A 22,503-nucleotide genomic window follows, 5' to 3' on the forward strand; every position below is an offset into this window, starting at 1 on the left:
CACACACACACACACACACACACACACACACACACACACACACACACACACTTTCTGGGGAAAGATAGGGAGCTCTCAAGTTGCCATGGGACTGTGGAACGCTGCACCTGGGTGTTCCCTTCAGTAAAATGGTGGCTAGACTAGGCAGTCCCTTCCAGCTCCGGCTTCCTCTTAGACTGGGATTCTGAGAAACGGAAGCCCTGCCTGTCGCAGAGTGTTCAGTTCTGGGGCTCAGCAAAGGAGCCTGGAGCCATTACGGAGGACTTTCTGGATAGGGCCCAGATAGGGGATACGGAGGAAGCGCAGACATTCCAGGCAGGGCCATATAGCATGAGCGCAGGCAGGCTTGGAGAGCAGACTTGGGGTAAACTCTGGCGGGGGCTGAGTCAAGATGCTCCCACGGGCCCTGGCTCAAGAGAGCCCATCCCTCCTTCCCGACACCTGCCATGTCAGCTTCGTGCAAGGCAGGAGCCCAGAGATGATCAGACCTTACCCCTGCCCGAGCTCCAGAGACTCCTGTACTCCGCTGCCCACTCAGGATTTCCACTCGCCTGTCTAACGCCAGACTCTTCGTGTCCATCCACACCTGGATCGTCACCCCCAACCTTGCTCCCCTTCAGCTCAGGTGATGTCCACTCTGTCCTTTCAGCCTGCTCAGGCAAACACCGGGCCAGAGGTCACCTTGACCGTCCCCCTCTCACCACCCCCCACCCCATGCAAGCTGCGAGCAAATCCTCCTGCCTCCACCTTCAAAGCACACTCAGGATCCACCGACTTCTCATCATCTCCACTGCCACCATCCTGGTCTGTGCCACACTTGTCACTTGCCTGGACTGTCACAGCAGCCTCCTCACCAGTACCCCTGGCTGTTGCCTTCCTGGGGTCTGTCCCTCTCCCTCCAGCCAGAGGGATCTTGAGTCCATGCCCCCCTCCACCCTTGTATATGCCAGGTCACCGGGATGAAATAATGCCACCAGGAGAGTCAGACACCAGTCCCAGCAGCATCAGCAAAGGTTGTGGCCTATGCAGAGTGCAGGGAGGACCAGGGGGCTGAGGCTTGGAGACAAGCCCTAAGCGGTTGGGGGCAAAAAAAACTGAGACCTGCCCGTGGCTGAGACCCCACACACGACCCCAATCCCCCACCTCCCTCGTGGAGGACACATCACCACCAGGGCTCTGCCAGCACACACTGGCACGCTGAGTGCTGGACCTGGGCACGTCTGCACATGGGACGTGTGCGGAGACGCGCACACCTATGTTCCTGACACCGATGGATGCGTGGGTGTGTGCCACACATACACCTGATCAGAGCTCGGGTCCAGCCGTGGAGCCCTTGGGGACAGGCCCCCACCGATGCCTGCTCTGACTAGAGTGGGGGTGGTCCACATGGTTCAGGTGGTTGAGCAGTTCACACCCCCGCTGGGCACACGTGTAACTCCTTCCCCCTGTGTCCCCACAGCCTGCCCTCGGACAAGGACCCAATGCCCAACCCCAGGCCAGCCAAGCCCTCGGCCCCTTCCTTGGTGCTTGGCCCATCCCCGGGAGCCTCGCCCAGCTGGAGGGCTGCACCCAAGGCTTCAGACCTGCTTGGGGCCAAGGGCCCAGGGGCAACCTTCCAGGGCCGGGACCTCCGAGGTGGGGCCCATGCCCCCTCCTCCTCCTCTTTGAACCCCATGCCACCATCACAGCTGCAGGTGAGGCCCAGGGCCCAGGATGGGGCAGGCAGGGTGGGGTACCTGGGCCTACAGGTGCCGACCTTTACTGTGGCACGGGGCGGGGGGCCCAGCTGGGGCACAGGAAGTGGTTTTCTGGGTCCCAGGCAAGTCTGTGACTTATGCAGATGTCACAGGGCCAAGAAAGTCCCCAGTTAGCAGGTCTCAGAGATTCGAGGCTCTCCCCGACCTCCCAATCCCGGCCTCAGGAGAGGAGCTCCTATCACGGTCCCACAGGCGTGGCCGTGTGTCCCCCTCCCCGTGTGACAGGGGAAAGGGCTGGTGCCCAAAGAGGGGAGGTGACACGGTTGAGGCCAGCTCTGCCACTTATTAGCTGTTTGATCTTGAAAAAGTCATTCGCTCTCCCCGAGCCTCAGTTTCCACATATGTAAAACGGGGATGATCAGAGAACCTACCGTGTGGGGTTGTGGTGAGAAGTGTATGAACTAGACATGTAGAACAGTGAGGAGAAGGATGCCATCTCACCCGCCTGCCTTCTCTACCCCCCCCCAGCTGCCCACGGTGCCCCTAGTCATGGTGGCACCCTCTGGGGCACGGCTGGGCCCCTCACCCCACTTGCAGGCACTCCTCCAGGACAGGCCGCACTTCATGCACCAGGTACTGACCCGGAATGGGCAGGGCGGCGGGAGCAGGTGGGAGAACTGGGCGGGGGGCGGGGAACAGGCTGATCCACAGCCCCCGTGTGCCCCCAGCTCTCAGCGGTGGATACCCACGCTCGGACCCCCGTGCTGCAGGTACGCCCACTGGACAGCCCAGCTATGATCAGCCTGCCGCCACCCACTGCTGCCACCAGCGTCTTCTCCCTCAAGGCCCGGCCCGGCCTGCCACCTGGTAACACCCCACCCCACAGCTCTACAGAACCCCGAGCCCCCCAGTGCTTGAGTGGGAGCCGCGTAGGCTGCTGAAGGGCGGCCCTCAGGAGGTCAGATGCATCGGGTCTTACCATCTGGGAAACTCCAGCCTCCAAAAAATGTCAGGTTCAGAACCTTAAAGGTGCAGAATGAATGGCAAAAATCACAGAGCCGTGGGTCTTTGCAGTCAAAATGTCAGCGCTTGCAAATGGCAGTCTTTGAGCTGCTCCCCCAGAAGCCTTGGATGTTAGGGCCGACAGAGCCCCCTGGGAGTCAGGGCCTTCGAGGCTCAGGAGGGTGGGAAGCTCAAAAGGAGAGTCTCTGTGGGCTGAGCTTGAGGGCCCAGCCCACGGTCCCCAAAGATGCCCTGTCCCCACCCGCAGGGATCAACGTGGCCAGCCTGGAGTGGGTGTCCAGGGAGCCAGCCTTACTCTGCACCTTCCCAAGCCCCGGCACACCCAGGAAAGACAGGTCAGTGGACCAGGCTGGGAAGGACCCTTGCCCTGCCGTTGCCTCCCCTTACACCCTCTGTCCCCCTAGCACCCTTTCGACCGTGCCCCAGGGCTCCTACTCGCTGTTGGCAAATGGTGTCTGCAAGTGGCCCGGCTGTGAGAAGGTCTTCGAGGAGCCAGAGGATTTCCTCAAGTGAGTGACCCAGGCCCATTCCAGTCCAGGAGGGTCCCCAGTGTGTGGGAGGAGGCCTGTGGTACAGGTCCCAGCTCAGGCCTCATCTCAGTGGGTAATGACGAGGCAAAAGGCTAAGGCTAACACCGTAGGTTCAAATCCTGGTCCTATCGCTGGCTGTGTGATCTTGGGCAAGTTACTTAGCTTCTCTGGGCCTTGGTTTCCTCATCCGTGTAATGGGGCATCATAAGAGAGGTGTATACTATTACCTACCTCCATTTTACGGATACAGAAACTGAGGCCACAAAAAGTTAAGTGTCTTGATTAAGATCACCCAGTTCCTAAGTCACAGAGCTGGGATTTGAATCCAGGCAGCCAGGCTCCAGAATGCACACTCCTAACTGCTTTGCCCTGCTACCCTAGCCCTCCTGCCAACACACCAGCCTGCTTTTATTGATCCCCACAGTCCCCGATTGTCACAGTGGCTCTTGCTGCCTCCTCTCGGTCCCACCGCACGCACATGCGCGCGCGCGCACACACACACACACGCACACACGCGCACACGCACACACGCACACACACACACACACACACACACCCCTTCTCCAACCATACCCAACTATCAGTGGCAACTCTGCACCCTGTCCTCCTCACGACCATGACTTTACACAGGCTGTCCCCTCCACCTGGAGAGCCTCTCCTGCCCTCGCCTACCTCACCCCACCTCTCAGCTCACCAGCCTTCCAACATCACCTCCAGCACCCCCGCCAGGCTCCAGTGGCGAGCTCAGGCCTGGCACCAGGAGATGCCAAGTAGCGTGTGTTGAAGGAACAGCGGGTGTAAGAGGGAGACTTGAGGTAGAGAGAGGGGAGGGAGGCTGAGCCTCTGAGGAGAGACCTCCCAAAGGGTCTGGCCCTCCTCACTCGGAGTGTTGAGCCAGGAGGCCAGACCCACTGTGGTCACCCACATGGAATCTCCCCCTACCCAGGCACTGCCAGGCGGACCATCTCCTAGATGAGAAGGGCAGGGCACAGTGTCTCCTCCAGAGGGAGGTGGTGCAGTCTCTGGAACAGCAGGTGACGTAGGAGAGGGGTGGTTGGGGGATGATGGGCGAGCCTTACGTCCACGCTGTGCCAGGAGCCAAGCTCACCCAGGATGGGGGCTGGCATAAAGGAAGGGAGGGGGTAGGGCACTCCCAGGGAGAACCACAGCCTGAGCAAGGATGTGGCAGAGAAAGGCCAAGTTGAGGCCTCACTTTGTGCCCTGTCCTCACAGCTGGTGCTGGAGAAGGAGAAGCTGGGCGCTATGCAGGCCCACCTGGCTGGGAAGATGGCCCTGACCAAAGCTCCAACCACGGTGAGCCACCCCAGGCCCACAAGCGGCACAGGCGGCTGGAGGGGGGCGGAGGGGACTTACCCTCACACCCACGCCCTGACTCTGGGCCCCTGTCCCCAGCTCCAAACATGCCCAGACCTGGAAACCTGTCCCCTCCGGTTACAAACCCTCTGACCCCAAGATCCCGAAACATCATGATCTTGGGTTTTCAAAGCAACCGCAAATCACCAAGCATCTACTGGACACAGACCCTGTGCCACTGGTGGGACCGGTCATACGACATGCAGGAACCAGCGCACAACAAAATCACGGGGCCCAGGTTTCAAGATGACCCCCACAGAGCAGTAAACAAAGGGCAGGGACCTGTGTGATTACACAGGCCACACATCGGTGAAGCCGGCCCCGGGGGCCAGGCACCATTCCTGAGCACGCTGCTGGGGTTAGTCTATCGAATCCTCATGAGGCCACTCACGATAGGTATTAATTACTAGCATCCCTAAGGTGTAGGAGCCTGATTCAGCCCCAGCTCATGGCCCCAGCATTGCGCCTCTCCATACAGACAGACAGACACACACACACACACAGATTCAGCCCCAGCATTGCGCCTCTCCACGCACACAGGCGCACGTCCACACTCACACTCTAATAAATACGGCTCAATGCTGCTTTGTGAGATTCCACATCAGACTGGACTTGAGAAGAGAGCTCACTTGCTTTAAAAACAAACCAACCAACCACACTTATTTAAAATTGAAGCGGAAAGTGTAAGCCTCTGAATCACCCGCCTTGCCCTCCCCCCGCAGGCATCATCCGACAAGGGCTCCTGCTGCATCGTAGCTGCAGGTACTCCGGTAACCCCTGGCCCAGCCTGGCCCAGCCCCCAGGAGGCCCCCGACGGCCTGTTTGCTGTGAGGAGGCACCTCTGGGGCAGCCATGGAAACAGCACGTTCCCAGGTAAGGATGGCCCGTACCCCTACGTGTTGCCCCCCACCCCCCTGAGCCCCTCATCCCCCTGACTGGCACCCGGTGGGAGACAGCCAGTACCGACCCTCCCCAGCACTGCCACACAGCCTTTGGGAAAACATAACTGCTTGCAGAAGCTGCCTTTCAGCGTTTCCAAGGCCTGCAAGCCCCCTGCACCGCCACCACCCCCCACCCCCCCCACCCCCGCCATTGTAGTTCGGGGGCTCACTCATTCCGGCCTTCAGCTACTCCATTCGGTCATCAGAAGGGAGAGAACTAGCTAAGCGCTTCCCAGGGACTCTCCCTTCCCCCTCCAAGGAAAAGCGGGGTGATTCTCCCAAGCTCAGGCATCCTGGGCTGCCCGCAAGGCTTGGGCTGTGGGCTTAAGACGGATCAGGGCCCTTGAGTGTCAACCTGCCTCTGCCACTTGGCCGCTTGCATCCCTTCGGTGTGCAAGTTACTTCACTTCTTTTAAACTTCGGGGACGATGAAGCCCATTTTGGTGGGAGTGGTGCAAGCAGTAGATGATACGGTCGATGCCCAGCGCTCAGCACAGTAACCGTGAGGGTGAAAACTGGTGTTGTCAGGGAGGGATTTCAGCTGGGTAGCCTCTCCTTGTAGCGTGGGGGATGGGAGAGGGAACTAGGAGCTCCAGGACGGACCGATCCTCCCCCACCCCGTACAGAGTTCTTCCACAACATGGACTACTTCAAGTTCCACAACATGCGGCCCCCCTTCACCTACGCCACCCTCATCCGCTGGGTAAGCCGGCAGCGTGAGCCGAGGAAAAGGAAAAGAAATGGGGGGTGGGCACCTGCCTCCCACATTCCCAGCCTCCTTCTGAGCACCCCCAGAACAGGCTCCTTCATGAACCCAGGCCTCCGATTGGATCCCCCCCCCGCCGCAAGCCGGCTTCACTCCAGACCTGGCCCCCCCAACCCAAACAGAAACCACTATCCAGTCCAGTGCGAGTCCAATTCTGGCCCTCAACCCACCCCCCTGATGCCCTGATGCCCACCTCGACCCCATACTTAACCCCCTCCCAGATCTGTAAAATAGCCCCCAGATGAACCTGATCTTTGCCCCTTGCTCTAAACCCACCACAGACACTATCCTAACTCCTTCCCTGGCCCCCATATGCCCCAATACACCAACACATCCCTCGGCCGGACCCTGCCTCTAACCCCTTCCCTGTGACACCTATCTGACCCTTGGCCTCACCCCATCCCAACCCCTTCACCTGAATCTCCCTAATGTCTGCCCAGAACTTTCATCAGAGCCTGCCCAGACCCTCACCTTAGGCCCACACCTAACCCCTACACGACACCACGCATTCCCCTGCCTAGCCCCATCCTGACCCAGGACCTCACTGCAGCCATAATCTCTGACCCTTTGTTTAACCCCACTCCTAAATCCAAACAGATCCAATTCCCTGACCTTTAGCCTCACTCCATACCTAACACAAGCCCTGACCCTTAACGACCACACACATCCAACCTTATTCTTGACCTTGAATCTAACCACATGCCTGACACAGAAAATAACGATATCACTAGGTCCGCCTCTTGATTCCTGACTCTAATGCCATCCCATCCCTCAGCCCTCTGCTCGCCCCAGTCCATCCCCAGCCAGACCCTTAACCAACCCCTTCCCTGATGACCTTTAACTCTGCCTGGCCCTTTACCCCTCCCACATCCTTAACTTGACCCTACTCCTGGCCTTCAACCTTCCCAAACCCTGACACCTTGCCCCTGTGGAGGCGGTCAGCTCCAACTCCATCCCAGACCTTTAACCTAGTCCTGGCCCTACCCTGAACCAGACCTTACTGCAACCTCAGGCCTGACCCTCCACCTCATCCCATTTCTAACCCTGTCTCTGACCTGTCACCTCACACCGTCTCCCTCCCTCCCTTCCCCCGCCCCCCCCCCCCAGTTCCACCCATGTCAGACACCCAGGGTGGGCCACTGCCACTCTCAGCCCAGCTTTGGGGAAGGGACTCCCTGACCCCCTGACCCCCTAACCTCCAGGCCATCCTAGAGGCTCCCGAGAAGCAGCGGACACTCAACGAGATCTACCACTGGTTCACACGCATGTTTGCCTTCTTCAGGAACCACCCTGCCACCTGGAAGGTAGGCTCCTCTGGAAGTGGCAGTGGCTGGGAGGGCCTCCAATGCCACTGGGGTGCTGGACCAAGCTCAGGAGGGGGGCAGGGCTTGTAGACATGTCAGGAAGGGGCGGGAGGCCGGTTTGGGGTGGGTCCTGCTGACCTCAGAGAGTGACTGCCTACCCATTCCCCCTGCCCCCCCGGCCTGGTGGGCCTTCCTTCTGCAGAACGCCATCCGCCACAACCTGAGCCTGCACAAGTGCTTCGTGCGGGTGGAAAGTGAGAAGGGGGCCGTGTGGACCGTGGATGAGTTCGAGTTCCGCAAGAAGAGGAGCCAGAGGCCCAGCAGGAGTGCCAACCCCACACCCGGCCCCTAACCTCAAAACCAAGGAGAGGAGGAAGGAAGGACAGGGGCCGAAATGGGGGGTGGAAGCGGCCGGGGGCAGGGGTGACGGGCCCTGGATGTGCTCACAGGGACCAAGAAGTGAGGTGTGCACGGTCTTGCCTGCCAGGGACCCTGATCCTCAGCTGACCACCCTTCTAGATCGTATGCTCTGCACCAAGGCTGCTCAGAGGGGCCCTGGCCCCCCAGCCCACCTTCCTGCAACAAGCTCTGTAGCCAAACTGAGCCTTCACAACCAACCACACACACAGCCTGCCTCAGTCGCTCTCACAGATGATCTCAGGGCTGGAAAAGACACACCCACAGTCACAACCGTCTCCCTTGGACACAGTACAAAGAGCCTGCCTCAGTACCCTCGGGCAACCTCAACTCTGCAGTCTCGCAGACAATCATACCTGAGCACAGTCCTGTCAACCCACACAACCCGAAGCACACACCCATGGCCATCCTACCCCTCCCCCGGCCCTCACCTGCGCTGTCACACGGGGCATGCCCAGGGCCCCACCCAGAAGCAGCCTTGGTACCTTCAGGATCTCACGTCCCAAAGAGCCACACAAACACACCCCAGTCGTGCACATTCTCACGCAGCCCCCAAAACGTCAGCTTGCTCATGCAGCCCACGAGAACACGCCTGTGCATCTCATGTCGCGCACACGCACTTGGCACCCCAGCGGGTCTCCGGAGTCCCACGTGGGCTTTCACAGCCACACACACGGAGTCGCCGAATAGATCCCACGTCTCACCTGCCGCCCGCCGCACCTTCCCAGCCCTGAACCCTGTGTCCCCATCCAGGCCTCAGCTTAGACTACAGACAGAGCCCCTCGTTTATTTGGGATCCAAGGTCCTAACCCCAGTGCCCTCTCCAATAAACCGCAGCCGAGTTCCCACGTTCTGGACGATCACCCCAGATCAGGGTTGGGGTCAGGTGGGCAGGGGTCTGGGGCCAAGGCCGTAGCCGGAGGAGCGCAGCCAACAGAGGGAACGGCTAGGGCAAGCGCTTGGCCATCGCCCCCAACATCCCAACTCCCTGCCCGAGGCCAGGTGCAGACCGGCGCTGGGGGCTCCTCAGGCCTCCCGGACCCGCCCCAGGAGGCCAGCGTTCTCCTGGCGAAGGGCTCGGTAGTCCTCGCGGATCTTCTCCAGGTTGCTGAGAGTCTTCTTCCCCATCTCCGTCTCAATCTAAGGCAACATGAATTGCACACCTTCTGTGTGCGGGGCCCCTGTCCCAGCTCCTGCTTACCACCCCATCTCCATTAAGGCCGCTCGAGGTCCCTCCCGTGCTCCTCCCACCCTCCTCCCGCAAGAGCGTGCTGTGCCCTACCACCCGGCCTTTGCATGTGTCATCTGTTCACCTAAAGCACCATTTGCTAACGTGGCAGCGTGAGCCACCACATACTCTGGCTGCAGCCTCTGCCAATGGCCCAGGGAGGCAGGTGCGAGGACCTTCGGGGCGGAAGCTAGGGCTCAGAGGAGGCTGCTGGCCGGTGCCAGGTCACACACACAGCTACTATGGGGTAAGGCTGAGTCCAGCCGTAGGCTGTGTCTGCTCCCACAGCCTCTCTGGGCGTAAACCAAGGTGCTGTCCACTGGCCTGCCTTGGTTTCCCCTCCCACCCCCAGGCCTCACCTGCTCCTCAAGGTCTCGAACTTCCCGCATGATGGTGCCTGTATCCTCAATGGTCTGGATGAGCTGGCTGCAGTTCTGAGGACAGCAGGAGCAGAAGGCTGGTACCCCCCCCCACCCCCCCCCCAGCCAGCATCCCTCACGCCTCACTCACCTCGTGCAGGGCAGCTAGATACTTGTATGCCTTCCGAACGGCATCATCCTTCTTGGCATCCTGACCAGACAGAAGGGACCAGTGGGCTTCCCCCACACCCCCCCTCCCACATACCCCCTCCAGGACCCCCACAGGGCCACCCTCTCCCACTCCCCTGACTTCATCCTCTGCGGCGCACAGCCAGGCCCGAGCCGCCGTGGACCTACACGGCTCACACTGGGCTGAGGCCCAAGCCAAGCTGTGAGCAGATAGGCGGGAGCCCAGCCCGCCCCCCTCCCCCGACCCAGCCCAGCCAGGCCCACACCTTGAACACGAGCTCATCGGTCACAGCAAACGTCCGGTCCAGCTTCCCAGACAGGGAGTTGATTTCCTTCTGAAGCTCCTTTGTGTCTGACAAGATCTGGCAGAGAACAGGGCAGGCATGAGCCCACGTGCGGCCCGGGTGGGCCGGCCGGCTGAGGGCAGAGTCGCGTGCACGTGCTCACACCCAGATGGGGCCTGCGTCACCACATCAGCTGTGGCTGGAGTGGGGCTGGGTAGGAGGGTTCTGTGTTGGGGTGTGGCCAGACAGCTCTGCCTTTCAGAGGGTGTGAGGTCCCCGCGTGGCCGTGCTACACGCATCTGCCCCTCACGCCGTGTCTGCCCGTCCGCCCCAACCCTCCACGGCCGCAGCGATGCACCTTAGTGATCTCTTCCTTCTGCTTCCGGATGTTGCCCACAATCTCCAGGATGCGCTGGGTATAGGCCAGCCGGGACACGTCTCTAGGCAGGGTCTCCAGCTCTGACACCTAGACAGGAACACAGCAGACACTCCCCTGGGACCCAGCCCCCCGCCCCCTCAGACCTATCCGGGGCCCCTGCACAGGCTTTACCAGCTGCTTGTAGGCCTCCTCCTTCCTGCGGGCCTCTTCGGCAGCCGCTCGAACACTCTGGTGCAGCTCCTGGATCTCTGCCAGCCGTCGAGAAGATTCCAGCTGCCGGGACCCCATGGGCAGAGGGAGAGTGAGCAGAGCACAAAGATGGCCCCCCAGGGAGGGACCGAACCCACCCCACCCACAGCCCAGGACCTCACAACCTACCTCTCTGCAATCCTGGAGCTTTCGGAGGTGGCGGTACTCAGCCAGGAGAGGGACCCGGTGCTTTTCCCACTGACCTGCCAAGTGGATGACCCGCTGGGCACTACTCTCCACCACGAGCTGGGGGGGGGGGGGAGGGAGGGGATCCGTGTCACACAGGCTGGACCCTTCCAACTCCAGCCCTCCCGCCCAGCCCCGGTGCCAGCCCCACCTGCAGCTTGGCCAGGTTGGCAGCCCCGTCAGGCAGGAGCTCCACCGCCCGGCTCTTCAAGCGCAGGGCCTGCTCACGCTCCGCCATGCTGAGCTCGCTCTGCCGGCGCTCCGTCTCCACCTGGCAGCCCATGACCCCCACTCCCGTCAGCGGAGGAGCCCAGCCACATACCACAGGCCTCTAGGCCCCACCGAGCCTGGAAAGCCCTGGCCTAGCCTGAGCCCCGACAGACAAGAACACACCCCTCTACCCTCTAGCAGCCCCTTGACCCCTCCTGATGGTGACAGAAACCTATAAGCAGCGACAGACACCCACAGGCCCCTCTGATCCCTCTACCTCCACAATGACCCCCCCGCCCCGGAAGCCCTGACAAGGCCCACAAGCCCCTGCCCAGACAGGTCCAGCATACGCCCACAGACGCCCACAGATGCTCCCACCCCTCCCGATTCTCAAAGACCGATGCCCACGGGTGCCCCTGACCCCCACAGGTCCGACTCCCCTGACCCTATATCCCCCTCACCCCACTGATTCTCCTCAACCCTCGAGAGCCCACAGGCCCCTGAGGTCGCCTCTGAACCCTTCTGACATCAGCAGATGTCCTCCACGAAGTCCTCTCAGCCCCTTCAAGGCCCTCTAGGCCCTCTAGGCCCCACCGTGAGCCAAACCCAGGCGGGCAGCGCCTCCCCCACCCCCAGCCCCACCCCCCACCTGCACGAGGTTGACTCCCAGGGTCTTCATGTTGGCTTCGACCTCTTCGATGTTGCGGTTCACTCCCTCCAGCTGTTCCCGAAGAGACTCCAGCTCCTTCTCTTGAGCTGCCCTTGTGTCCTGGGAGGCACAGGCCAGTAGGGGCGGGGGTGTCAGGCCCACTAGGCGTGGTAAGGGCCCAGAACCCCCGCCACGGCTCGGCTTACCTGTTCAGGCCACTGGGAGGTGGCCGGCACATCACACACCTGGGCTGCCGGGACCTCGGGCTCCTGGGGGAGTGAGACAGGGGTATCCTGGCCGTCGGAGAAGGCCCTCCCAGCCCAGCCTCAGCACCTGCTCCAAGCGCCCTTCCAGCACCACGCTCCTGTCCACCCAACTGCTGACAGCGGTCAGACGAGGTTTATGAGGACCCAGGCACTCTCTGAGACCTCAGGCTGGACTGTTTGCTCAGAAAGAAACCTCCCTGACCCTGACACGAGAAGGGGGCCCACGAGAAGGATGAAGCCCCTCTAGGTCAAGGACAGATGTGTCCGGGGGAGACTGTCCGAGGGAAGCTGGGGTTTGCACACAGAGCACCCCTCCCCCCTTCTCCACCGAAGCCCTTGAGGTGCCAGGGGACCCCCAGCACAGAGAGGGCAAGCCCAGTGGGAACACGGGAATCTCTGCAGATAAAGTGTGTCGTCTGCACAGAGAGTGGCCCTATCGGCCCGCCCGGGTCCACTCGGACCCGCTCACCGGATGGAAGGTGAACTTCTCCGAGTGTGTGAAGCGGGAGCCCTTGGAAGCGCCGGTCCTGGCCCCTGCCCCCCAGGCCTGCAGCAGCTCTCCCAGGTCTCGGGCTTGTGGGGGAGCCCCCGGTCGGCCCCAGGTCTGGCGTAGATGCTCAGCCAGGTGCTTCTGCAGCCGCTGCCGCTGGGCCCGTGTATCCTCCTGGATGCAGAAGGCGGGGCAGATGGGAGGGTGTCAGGGCCTGCTGGGCACCCGAGGCCCTGCCTCCTCCGGGGAGCTGCCTGACAAAGGGCTACCAGCCAGTCCCCTCTCCTGACCCACCAGTCTGGGAGCTCCCCAAGGACGGGGTCCCCCCCACAGCCATGCTTCTCTCCACCCACTCGCTCCCCACACGAGCAGTAAGTCAGCAGCCTCCAAATCAGAGGGTGACACGGAAAGGCTACGTGGGGACAGAGCAGACACAGAGAGTCAGAGGTGCTGGGCAAAGAAGCAGTGGAAGCGGAGTAGAATCGAGAGAGAGAGAGAGAGAGAACTAACAGAACCAGTTTCAGGACAACTGGGGAAATCTGATTATGAAATCAGTGACGGCTGGTATTAAGGTGTTAATATTATTAAGTATGAAAATGACCCAGGGGTTACCTTAAAGAGTGAATACCCTTATGAGTTAAGAGATGCACACTTCAGTATTTAGAGTCGAAATGGCATGTGTACCGGGATTTGCTTTAAAATAATACTGAGGGCGCCTGGGTGGCTCAGTCGGTTGAGCGACTGCCTTCGGCTCAGGTCATGATCCTGGAGTCCCGGGATCGAGTCCCGCATCGGGCTCCCTGCTCGGCAGGGAGTCTGCTTCTCCCTCTGACCCTCCCCTCTCTCGTATGCTCTCTCTCTCTCTCTCTCTCTCTCTCTCATTCTCGCTCTCTCAAATAAATAAATAAAATCTTAAAAAAAAATAAAAAATAAAAAATAAAATAAAATAAAATAAAATAATACTGAAAAAACAAGTGGGGGAGAACAGATGAAGAAAGATTGGTGAAAGGCTCGTAGTTGAAGGTGGATGACGGGCACATATCATTAGAATATTCTGTGTTTGAAAACGTCTCTAAGTTTAAAAAAGACACAAGTCAAGAGAGAACAAATGGCAGTGGGGGAGGCAGGGGCAGGCAGAAAGAGAGAGTGACAGAGGTGAACAGAAGGGAAGGGGAGAGACACAGTCTAGAAAGGAGGAGACAGACAGAGGAGCAAGGAAGAGGGGCAGCAACACCACAGAACAAGAAAGACAGTAACCAGAAGAGACAGTGCGGACACCTAGGGACAGAAAAAAATGAGCACCAGGGACAGTGGCAGAGACAGAGAAGGAATGAGAAACTCAGGGGCGGGAAGAAGGTCAAAGAAACAGGGAGGAAGTGGGCAAATCCTGACCACTGTGGTTACTAAGAGCCTGCCCGTTGTTCGGTCGGTCAGTGGAGCCCTAGCCTGAGGGGAGGGCACTATCACCCCCCAAGTCTCAGAACCGGAAACCGAGGCTCTGCGGGGGGGGGGGGGGGGAGAGTGACTTGTCTGAGGTCCACCGTCTTTCTGACTCCAGGGTTCCCTCAGGGGAGGAGCCAGGTAGGTGCAAGGCAGGGGGGAGGGGATGAGGGGCCAAGTGGGGAAAGGAGGCGGCAGAGGACCGCGGGACGCTGAGAGGCGAGCAGTAGGAAACAGCTGCGAGCAGAGGCCTCGGCAGCAGGGAGCCGGGCTTCGGGCAGTACCTGGGTGGGGTGGCGGGCTGCCCGGCGGACCCAGTCCTCGTCGCCAGGGTGGTCCCGGCCCGTGTGCTGGCAGAGCTGGATGGCATGGCATTCGAGGAGTGAGGCCACCCTCCCGGCAGGCTGGGGCACCTGGGCGGGGGCTGGTAGCAGCAGAGGACTCGCCTGGAACTCCCGGGGCTCTGGAGGCAGGAACATGGTCAGCTAGCCCTCCCGCCGGGCCGCGGGGGTCAGGCCCACCTCTACCCTGCCCCCAGCCCCTCCCCACAGCCTCCCACTCACCTCCTCTGGAATACAACTCAGGCATGACCAGCCTGGTGGTGTGGAAAGGCTTCTGGGAAGCAGAGCCCTGTGGGGGGGGGGGGGGGGGAGAATCAGAGCCTCCATGATGAACTGTGGGGGGGCACTGCTGGGGGGGCAAACGCCTGAGCAACCAGATGGGGCCAAGGTGAGGGGACAGGCAACATCGATGTGAGTTGGGGAGTTCCACCTGGAGGTGCTGTAGCTTGGGAGTGCGAAGGAGGGGTGGGACCCAGGGCAGGGCCAGTTGGTCCCGGATTTGGCTCCCGATGGCCCGGAGAAGGATAGCTGAGTCTCCTGTGGGGGGTGGGGAAGGAGTATCCATCAGGTGACAGTGCCCTAACCCCGAAACTGCAGATCCTGGGAGAGCAGCCGGGGCTCCCGGACCCCCTCCCAGAGATGCATATCTGTCTAAGCTATCATTCTCACCCTCAGCCATTCAAAAAACACTTACTGAGCACCTACTGCATACCAGTCACTGTTCTAGACTCTTGGGATACTTCATCGAACAAACTGAGAGGTACCCCTGCCCTCACGGAGCCGGCATGCTGGTAGAGGAAAACACGAGTCAGGTACCTTCGAGTACAAGACACAAACCTGCCAGGTGATGATCCAAGGGGAGGGTAAAGACTATTGAGAGGGGCACGTAATTTCAAACAAGGCAGTCGGGAGGAAGGCCTCCCTGAGGTGACACGTGAACAGAGCCTCTAAAAGGTAAGGGGGTGAAGCAGGAAGACATCTAGGGGAAGAATAATCTGGCAAATACAAAGGCCCCAAGGCTGGAGCACACCTGGAGTCTCTGAGAAGCACCAAGGAGGCCTGTGTGGCTGGAGTGGGGAGGAGGAGGTGAGGCAGAGAGGCCCCTCCCAGCACCAACTCCCCAACTGGGGCAGCTCAAGCCCAGGCCCCTTCCCCCTGCCCTGCCTCCCCTCCCCCAGCCCCAATCCTCCCTTCCACCGCAGCTCTTGCAAAGATACATCCCCCACCCCACCCCTAGTCAAACTTTTTATCACCTCCACCTGTCTCTCGGCCCCTACAACACCCAGGAAGGCCACGCTCTCCTTCACCCCCACCGTGCCCTGGTCAGACCATACCTGCAGGCTGATCTGCATCCTCAGAGGCATCAGAGGGCAGACGCTCAGCCAAGAAGAGAAGCAGGTCCCGGAGATCTGGCTCACTGGGGTAGAGGAAGTTCTGATAGCCAAGCTCCAAGGGATAGCCCAGGTCCTGGGGGTTGGGGAGGTGGCCTCTATCAGTCAGGCAGGCAGAATCCTCCTATCCTGGGAGCCCTGGGCCTAGACCACAAATGCTCCCACTCTCTCGCCAACCACCACTCTCTGAACTTCACCTTGACTCCCCCAAAGGCCTCCAGGCCCCTCGGGGAGAGGGGGGGACCTACAGACTGATTATAGTCAATGCTACAGAGAGCCAGAAATAAGATTAAAGCTCTGGCCTTTCTAACTATGACCCCAAATCCAGAGGCCATAAAGGAGAAGATGAGTATTTCTGAATCCCTGAAAAGAAACAAAAATTTTAAAGAATATAATTACCAAAGTCAAAAGAGAGATGACAAGCTAGGAAAAAAAATATTTGGAGTTCATATCACAGGCAAAGAGTAAATCTACCTAGTATACAAAGAGTGTCTAAAATCAAACAAGCAGAAAAGACCAGCAATGCAAGAGAAAAGAAGGCAAAAGACAGGAGGAGGCAGTTCACAGAAAAAGAAATGAAAATGGCCCTTAAACCTAGGCGGATATGCCCAACCTTGCTGCCAACTGAAAGCACACAGAGAGATCTCACACACGCATCACTGATCCAGGACAACCTGCCGATCCATTCTCCAGGTGCACGCTGGGAGGGAGATACCATCGCTCGGGCAGCATTCCTGTCCAAAACCTGAATCTGATCATCAGAAAACACTGTGACTCTCTCAAAGTGTAGGCCATCCCAGGCAACAGCCAGCCTGGACTCTTGGAAAACATTTGTCCTCACAAAAGAAACAAAGAAACAAAAACCAAGGAGGACTGTTGGCTATGCAAGATTAGAGAAGTAAAGGTGAAATAAAATGTATGATCCTTGATTAGACTCTACAGCTAAAAAAAAAAAAAAAAACAGAGAGAGAGGGAAAAAAAAGAATAGAGTGGAATACAGAAGAAAAAAAAAACAGAGGATATTTTTGGGACAACTAGGGAAATTCCACCAGGAGCTAGATATGAGATACTATTGTTCTAATACATACTATCGATTGTTGATACATACTATCAATATTAAATTCCACCGGTGTGATCACAATATTGTGGTTGTGCTGGCAAGTGCCCTTCTACTTAAGAGAGGCGTGCTGAAAATTGTAGGTACGGAGTTATCATGCTGTCTGCCATTTTCAAATGGTTCAGCAAAAAAGTGTGTGTGTGTGTGTGTGTGTGTGTGTGTGTGTGTGTGTGTCTATGTATCTATGTACAGAGAAAAGAATGGAGCAAAATGCTAACAAACGTTTGCCCAAGTACAAAGCTGGGGAGAAAGACGATGCTGAGATATCATTCCTCAGCTAGTGAAGGGGCACAAGTCAGTGGGCCAGGCTGTGGCAAAGCAGGCGCTCTCTCCCACGCTGCTGGTGGGAAGGCAGAAATGAAACAAAGCCCAGTGAGGGCAATTGGGCAAAGTCCGACAAAACATCTGCTTTTACCCTTCCACCTAGCAATCCTACTTTGAGGAGCTGACCATGAAGCCATGCCCCTAACAATTCAAGAGGACAGATGCATGCGATTCCTCCTTACAGCATTATTTGCAAAATACTGGAAATGCCCTAAATGTCCAAGCAATTAATACATTTAATGCAGCAGTTAGGGGGATTTAAAAAAAAGGTAAGAAGGGGAGAAATGAGCCTCCTCTATATGAGAAAGACCTTGATTATCTTCCTTTTAATTCTTTTTTTTAAAAGATTTATTTATTTATTTGAGAGAGAGAGAGAGAGAGAGAGAGCATACAAGCAGGGGGAGGGGCAGGCAGAGGGAGAGGGAGAAGCAGGCTCCCCGTGACGTGGGGCTCGATCCCAGGACTCTGGGTTCATGACCTGAGCCAAAGGCAGACGCCTAACTGCCTGAACCGCCCAGGCGCCCCTCCCTTTTAATTCTTATGATACCGTCAGACATTGCTTTCTTCCACCACTTCTGAGGTATAGCGTCTCCTCCTCCAGCACCCATAAAAAATGAATAACAATGATGACAACAATGGTGGATACTCTGTCAAACCCTTTCTATTTTCCATGCCTCGATTCCTTAAACCAAACACAGGAATGGGTCGCTAGTCTTTATTTTCCCTCATTTTACAGGTTTCCCACAAATCAAAATTACCAACTGTACCAAAGTGCTGTGAGGTCCGAATTATCCTCAAAAGGCTAAGGGTTCATTGCCCTCACTTCCTCTTCCTCCGTGTGACATATTTTATTAATTTACGACAGAGCACTAGTTCCTTACAGAGTCTTTTCTTGACAGAACAGCCACAGTAATGGGAAAAAAAAAAAAAGTTGCTAAAGAAGAAATATAAAGGGGCAAAGCCCTGGAAAGGGAAAGCTGTGAAAACCAACTTCAAAAACAAATTTCATGTAGTTCACAGATGACCTCAAGCCGACCCTTCTGATAGTTTACAAGAGGGCCTTTCTCCCAGGGCCCCAAACCAGGAAGCAGATTTTTGGTTTTGCTTTTTCCCTTCCAGGCTCTGCAGAGTACGCAAATCTGCTCTCTGGAGCAGAACAACCAGGAGACGGAGCAGAATACGGGAGGCCACGAAGAGGAAGGATATGATGTCCAATCGTAATCAATAAAATGCTCTAAGGGGATCCATTTTTGAAGCAAGGGTTTTTAGACTATTTCAAAGAAATAGGTTCTTGCCTGCTTCATGGCTTGTCTATACCCTGGACGGTTATTAAGTTAGGCGAAGGGGACTTTTGGTCTGTGTCATGAATCATTGCTTACAACCAGAAACTGGGCAATCAAAATATACTAAGCAAGAGAAAAAGAAAGAAAGGAAAAAAGGAAAGGGGGAAATAAGTATATTCACATTGGCTTATATCTGCATTAAAAAAAAAAAAAAACCCAGGGGTGAAAAAAAAAAAACCTAGAAAGACACACAGAAACCAGTCAGTCATCCCCTTCTAGCAGATAAGCAGGAGAATGGGGTGAACGGTTCGGAGCGTGAGACTCTGCCAGGTATCACGTTCCTTCCATCACACCCTGGAGATCTCTCTTACCCTTTCAGTGGTTAACCACCTTTTACCTAATTAACAATTCTTTATATTGAAATGTCCCTGTTCAAATTACAGCTGAGGTTTTGGTCTCCAGACTGGACCCTGACTAACAGAATGACCTACTCGAAACAGTCATTTTCTTTAAGAGGGGACTTAGAGGCTTTAGTGTAAAACGATCGGGATTGAAATCCAGCCCTTACCACTTACTGGCTAAGGCCTTGGACCGATTATTGAACCACCCGGAAGCTCAGTTTCCTAGCTGTAAAATGGGGCTGATAGGACTGTCCCCATGTGTCTGCTTTAAGAGCTCACAGGCCCCATCAGGGTTTGGCGTAGGGCCTGAGAAACGGGCCCAGAAAGCAAGCCTGATTCTCTGTCAGAGTTGCCATCGGTCCGGAGCTGCACGGACTCTGAAAGCAGACTTCCCAGACTCAAATCCAAGCTTTGCCTCTGACCCACTGTGTGACCTCGGGCAAATCACTTAACTTCTCTGGGCTTTACTATCCTCCTCTGAATAAAAAAGGGGGATACTGACAATACCTACTTGAGAAAGTTGACATGAGAATGAAGTTAAGCTCCCACTGCATTACCCCAGCGCCCGACCCAGGGTAGGTACTCGGAAAACATCCTTATTATCTGCCTGTCTGTGTATTAGGTCACAACAGAAGGCAGATTTATGTCAGAGGGTCACCGTCACAAGAGTGTGAAAACCACTGGCTTTCGAGCGACTTTACTTTGGGTTTTTTCCGACACCTGCAATCAAAGAGTTGTGACTGATACAGAAACTCATTCCAGGAGTCAGGTGTGTGAAGTGACAGACATCAAAATATGGAGGTGGCTGAGTGGCAGAAAGGGGTGCCAGGCATGGGGCATGTGAAGAGGCGGCCAGCAGAAGAGCCTGAGAACCCCCGAGAGCCAGGCGAACCTGAGAGCTAAGCGACCAGCAGAGCGCCGCGGCCTACTGGTAAGAGACAGAAGCTGCACAAGCAAGGTCCGAATTCAAGAAACCCCACCACCCTGTCCCCAGGGCCTAAATGGAAATTTTCACCGTATTTACTCTACTCTCCCTCCACCACCATATCCTAGGTCTGTTGGCCAAGTTCACATCCGTTATGTAGCCAGAGGTGGCCGGAATGCAAGTGGCCAGATCAGGCCTCTCTAAGAATAGTAATACCACTTAAACAGAGCTCACTATAGCCAGCTTTTTCTATATTAACTTCTTTTTACTCCTCATAGCAACCCTAGGTGGTAGGTACAATTCGTATGCCTGTTTTACACAGGAGGAAACAGGCCCAAAGAGGTTAAGAGACTGACCCAACGTCGCAGAGCAAGCAAGCCAGGAGAAATGACATTACTCAGAGCCCCTGGATATAGCTCTGTACTGGGGAGGTATGAGTGCTTTGTCACAAGGCACTTTACCTGTGAGAGAGACAATTTGGGAATTATTCTCAGGAGAGGCAGGGCCATGAGGGGGAACGCAGCAGAAACACAGTTTTACTTAACCAGCATACCTTCCTTTGGGTAACCCTCTGACCCCCCCAACTCCCAAGCGATCCTGAAGGAGCAGCCAATCACAGTGTCCTATAGGGATGACCCTGTGATCCACGCCAAGCCAATCAGAGTACACAGTGATTAATTTAGGAGTGAGTCTACAATCCAAGCCAAGTGTTTTTCTGGAACTCATAAATGGATACCATGGGCGGGGGGAAAGGGGGCAATTCTAGCACCACCTTAGTGGTGCTAAGCTTAAAATGTGGGAACCAGGGCCAGCCCAGGCACAAACTGGATCAACTCATATAATGCTCCTGACAACTCTACCTTTATCATCTCAGTTTCACAAATAAGGAAACTGAGGCCCAGAAGGGCTAGGATCACACAGTTAGCAAGTGGTGTAGTGAGGATCAGAGCTACTCAGGCGGTTTGACCATAGAGCCAGCATCCTTAACCGCTGATGAACGCTAAGCCACAAGAGGAGGTGGCAGAGAGGAAAGGCAAGCGTTTCAAAGGAGCTCAGGGACTTTGTGAAGGAGGAAGGAAGAGGCTGTGTGTATTGGGAGGAAGGCACTCACCATGCAGGCCTGAGCCAGGCTCATGGCCAGGCGGAACCGGGCGGACATGGCCAGAGGCAGCAGGGGGCTGAGGCCAGAGCCCACGGCAGGGTTGATCACACGCAGGCAGCGGACCACAGCTTCTACAACCAACTCAGTGGTGAAGGCTCGCAGTGTCTGCACATCTGGAGGAACTGCCCTGAAAAAGAAGAGGGCAGGCTCAAAGCAGTCAGGCAACAGGGATCAGGCTGGGCCCTGCTACCTTCTGGAGTGGGGGAGGATGGGGTGGGAGTAGGGGAGTATGGCCACAGTTCAGACAGGTCCTGGGTGTTGGTGACTGCAACTTCCATTTGGAAAACTAAGAACCGGGGAAGCTGGGGAAGTCCTTAGGTCCTAACGGTGGATGGAAGGGATCTGAATTAAAAAAAAAAAAAATCTTAAATTGCCATATGCTTAAAAGTCTCAAAGTTCTGGGGTCTGGGAAGGGCAAGGGACCCAGGTGGCATGCTCTCTATGTTTCTGGATCCCCAGGTATGTTCCCTGCACATCAGGGGCCCCTAAATATCGAGCTTCTAGGGTTTTGAGACTAGATATTGCGAGGCTCAGGTTTGCAGGAGTTCCAAATGTCAGGGTCCCTAGATGTCAAGATCCCCGGATACCAAGACCTTCTAGTTTCAAGCAATCCAGAAATCAGGCGCCCTAGATGTTGGCATCCTCGGGTTTTTAGGGTTCTTGAATGCAGAAGTCCTTGTGTGTCGGGGTCAGTAAGTCGCCAGATTTTAAGGTCTGGGGATTTGAAAAGCCCACGTGTTGGGAAACAGGGTTTGAAGGTTCCCAAGTATCCAGTCCCAGGATTTTTGAGTGCCAGGGCCCTGGGTGTTTAAAATCCCTGGTTCTCAAAATACAGGTGGCTTAGATTTTCCAAATACCAGGGTCCCAGGGTATTGATGTTAAGAACCACATACTTCAGGATCCTGGGTGTTGAGGATCCAAGGTTTTAAGTTCTGGAGATGTCTGGGTCCTGGAATTTGGGGTTTACCAAGTGTCGGGGGCAAAGGGTTTGGGAGCTCCCTGATGTCAGAGTGCGTGCATGCATGTGTGTGTCTGTCTGTGTAAGGAGGGGGTGTCTTAGGGTCCTGGAAGTTGGAGCCCCAGATGTCAGGGTCTGGGTTTTAAGGTTCCCGGGTGACTGGGTCCACAGTTTTGGAGTCCCGGATGTGGGCATTCCGGGGTGGACGGGGGCTGTATCCTTACGTGCCGGCCTGGCGCAGAGAATGGATGAGGATTCGGTCCGCCTCCTCCATGGTGGAGCGGTGTTCGAGTCTGGAGCCGGGGCCAGGGCCGGGTCCGAGCGAGAGAGGCGCAGCTGAAACCCCGCTCCGCACTCGCGGTCCGAGGAGTGTCACAGGGAGCGCGGGGAGAGCCGGGATGTGTAGTTCGGGGAGCGAGTGTGGCGCACGCCGGATGTCTGGCGTCCTGGTGCGAAGGTGCGTCTGCAGGCTTGAGCCTGCAATGGCTACTGGGAGTTGTAGTTCTTCCGCTGGCAGTCCGGTGGGTTCTTCCAAGGGGGGCGAAGAAGTGTATTTTGAGCGCGTGCGCAAGCGTGTGCGTGCGTGTGTGTGCGTGTGTGCCTGTGTACGCGCGTGAGCG

At 56.8% G+C, this 22,503-nt stretch overlaps 2 protein-coding genes across 6 annotated transcripts in view; one reads left to right on the forward strand and one right to left on the reverse strand.

The window, feature by feature from the left end:
• FOXP3 (forkhead box P3) overlaps positions 1-8,238 on the forward strand; it is a 15,418-nt gene extending 7,180 nt beyond the window's left edge. For 2 of the 5 annotated variants that reach the window (XM_025857454.2, XM_025857455.2), the window contains 11 exons: positions 1,460-1,694; positions 2,226-2,330; positions 2,426-2,564; positions 2,968-3,055; positions 3,125-3,229; positions 4,197-4,284; positions 4,484-4,564; positions 5,347-5,497; positions 6,192-6,268; positions 7,534-7,635; positions 7,838-8,238. In XM_025857454.2, the coding sequence (XP_025713239.1) occupies positions 1,482-1,694; positions 2,226-2,330; positions 2,426-2,564; positions 2,968-3,055; positions 3,125-3,229; positions 4,197-4,284; positions 4,484-4,564; positions 5,347-5,497; positions 6,192-6,268; positions 7,534-7,635; positions 7,838-7,987 (1,299 nt within the window). In that variant the 5' untranslated portion in view covers positions 1,460-1,481 and the 3' untranslated portion in view covers positions 7,988-8,238. The remainder of the gene's footprint in view (positions 1-1,459; positions 1,695-2,225; positions 2,331-2,425; positions 2,565-2,967; positions 3,056-3,124; positions 3,230-4,196; positions 4,285-4,483; positions 4,565-5,346; positions 5,498-6,191; positions 6,269-7,533; positions 7,636-7,837) is intronic. The other 3 variants (XM_025857456.2, XM_073901821.1, XM_025857458.2) reach the window with 3 other exon arrangements.
• Positions 8,239-8,819: 581 nt separating this feature from the next.
• On the reverse strand, positions 8,820-22,292 carry CCDC22 (CCC complex scaffolding subunit CCDC22). Its single transcript, XM_025857453.2, has 17 exons — positions 22,108-22,292; positions 20,875-21,052; positions 15,657-15,789; positions 14,753-14,859; positions 14,545-14,611; positions 14,266-14,444; positions 12,521-12,715; positions 11,992-12,054; positions 11,786-11,905; positions 11,078-11,197; positions 10,870-10,986; positions 10,663-10,764; positions 10,471-10,578; positions 10,095-10,190; positions 9,791-9,850; positions 9,640-9,714; positions 8,820-9,192 (listed from the first exon to the last, which is right to left on the reverse strand). The coding sequence occupies exons 1-17, from the start codon at positions 22,155-22,157 to the stop codon at positions 9,079-9,081; spliced, it is 1,884 nt and encodes a 627-aa protein (XP_025713238.1). The 5' UTR covers positions 22,158-22,292; the 3' UTR covers positions 8,820-9,078.
• Positions 22,293-22,503: the final 211 nt, after the last annotated feature.

This window comes from Callorhinus ursinus, unplaced genomic scaffold, assembly GCF_003265705.2.
Source record: "Callorhinus ursinus isolate GAN/ISIS: 27379988/994484 unplaced genomic scaffold, GSC_fseal_2.0 scaffold16, whole genome shotgun sequence".
Taxonomy (NCBI): Eukaryota; Metazoa; Chordata; class Mammalia; order Carnivora; family Otariidae; genus Callorhinus; species Callorhinus ursinus.

Excerpts from the sequence above, each read along its gene's own strand:
- CCDC22 (XM_025857453.2), bottom strand. The coding sequence starts at position 22,157 with ATGGAGGAGGCGGACCGAATCCTCATCCATTCTCTGCGCCAGGCCGGC. Across the intron at positions 15,790-20,874 it reads GCCTGGCTCAGGCCTGCATG|GACCTGGGCTATCCCTTGGA; the intron begins GTGAGTGCCTTC and ends CCCAACCCCCAG. Across the intron at positions 10,191-10,470 it reads AGAAGGAAGAGATCACTAAG|ATCTTGTCAGACACAAAGGA; the intron begins GTGCATCGCTGC and ends GTTCTCTGCCAG.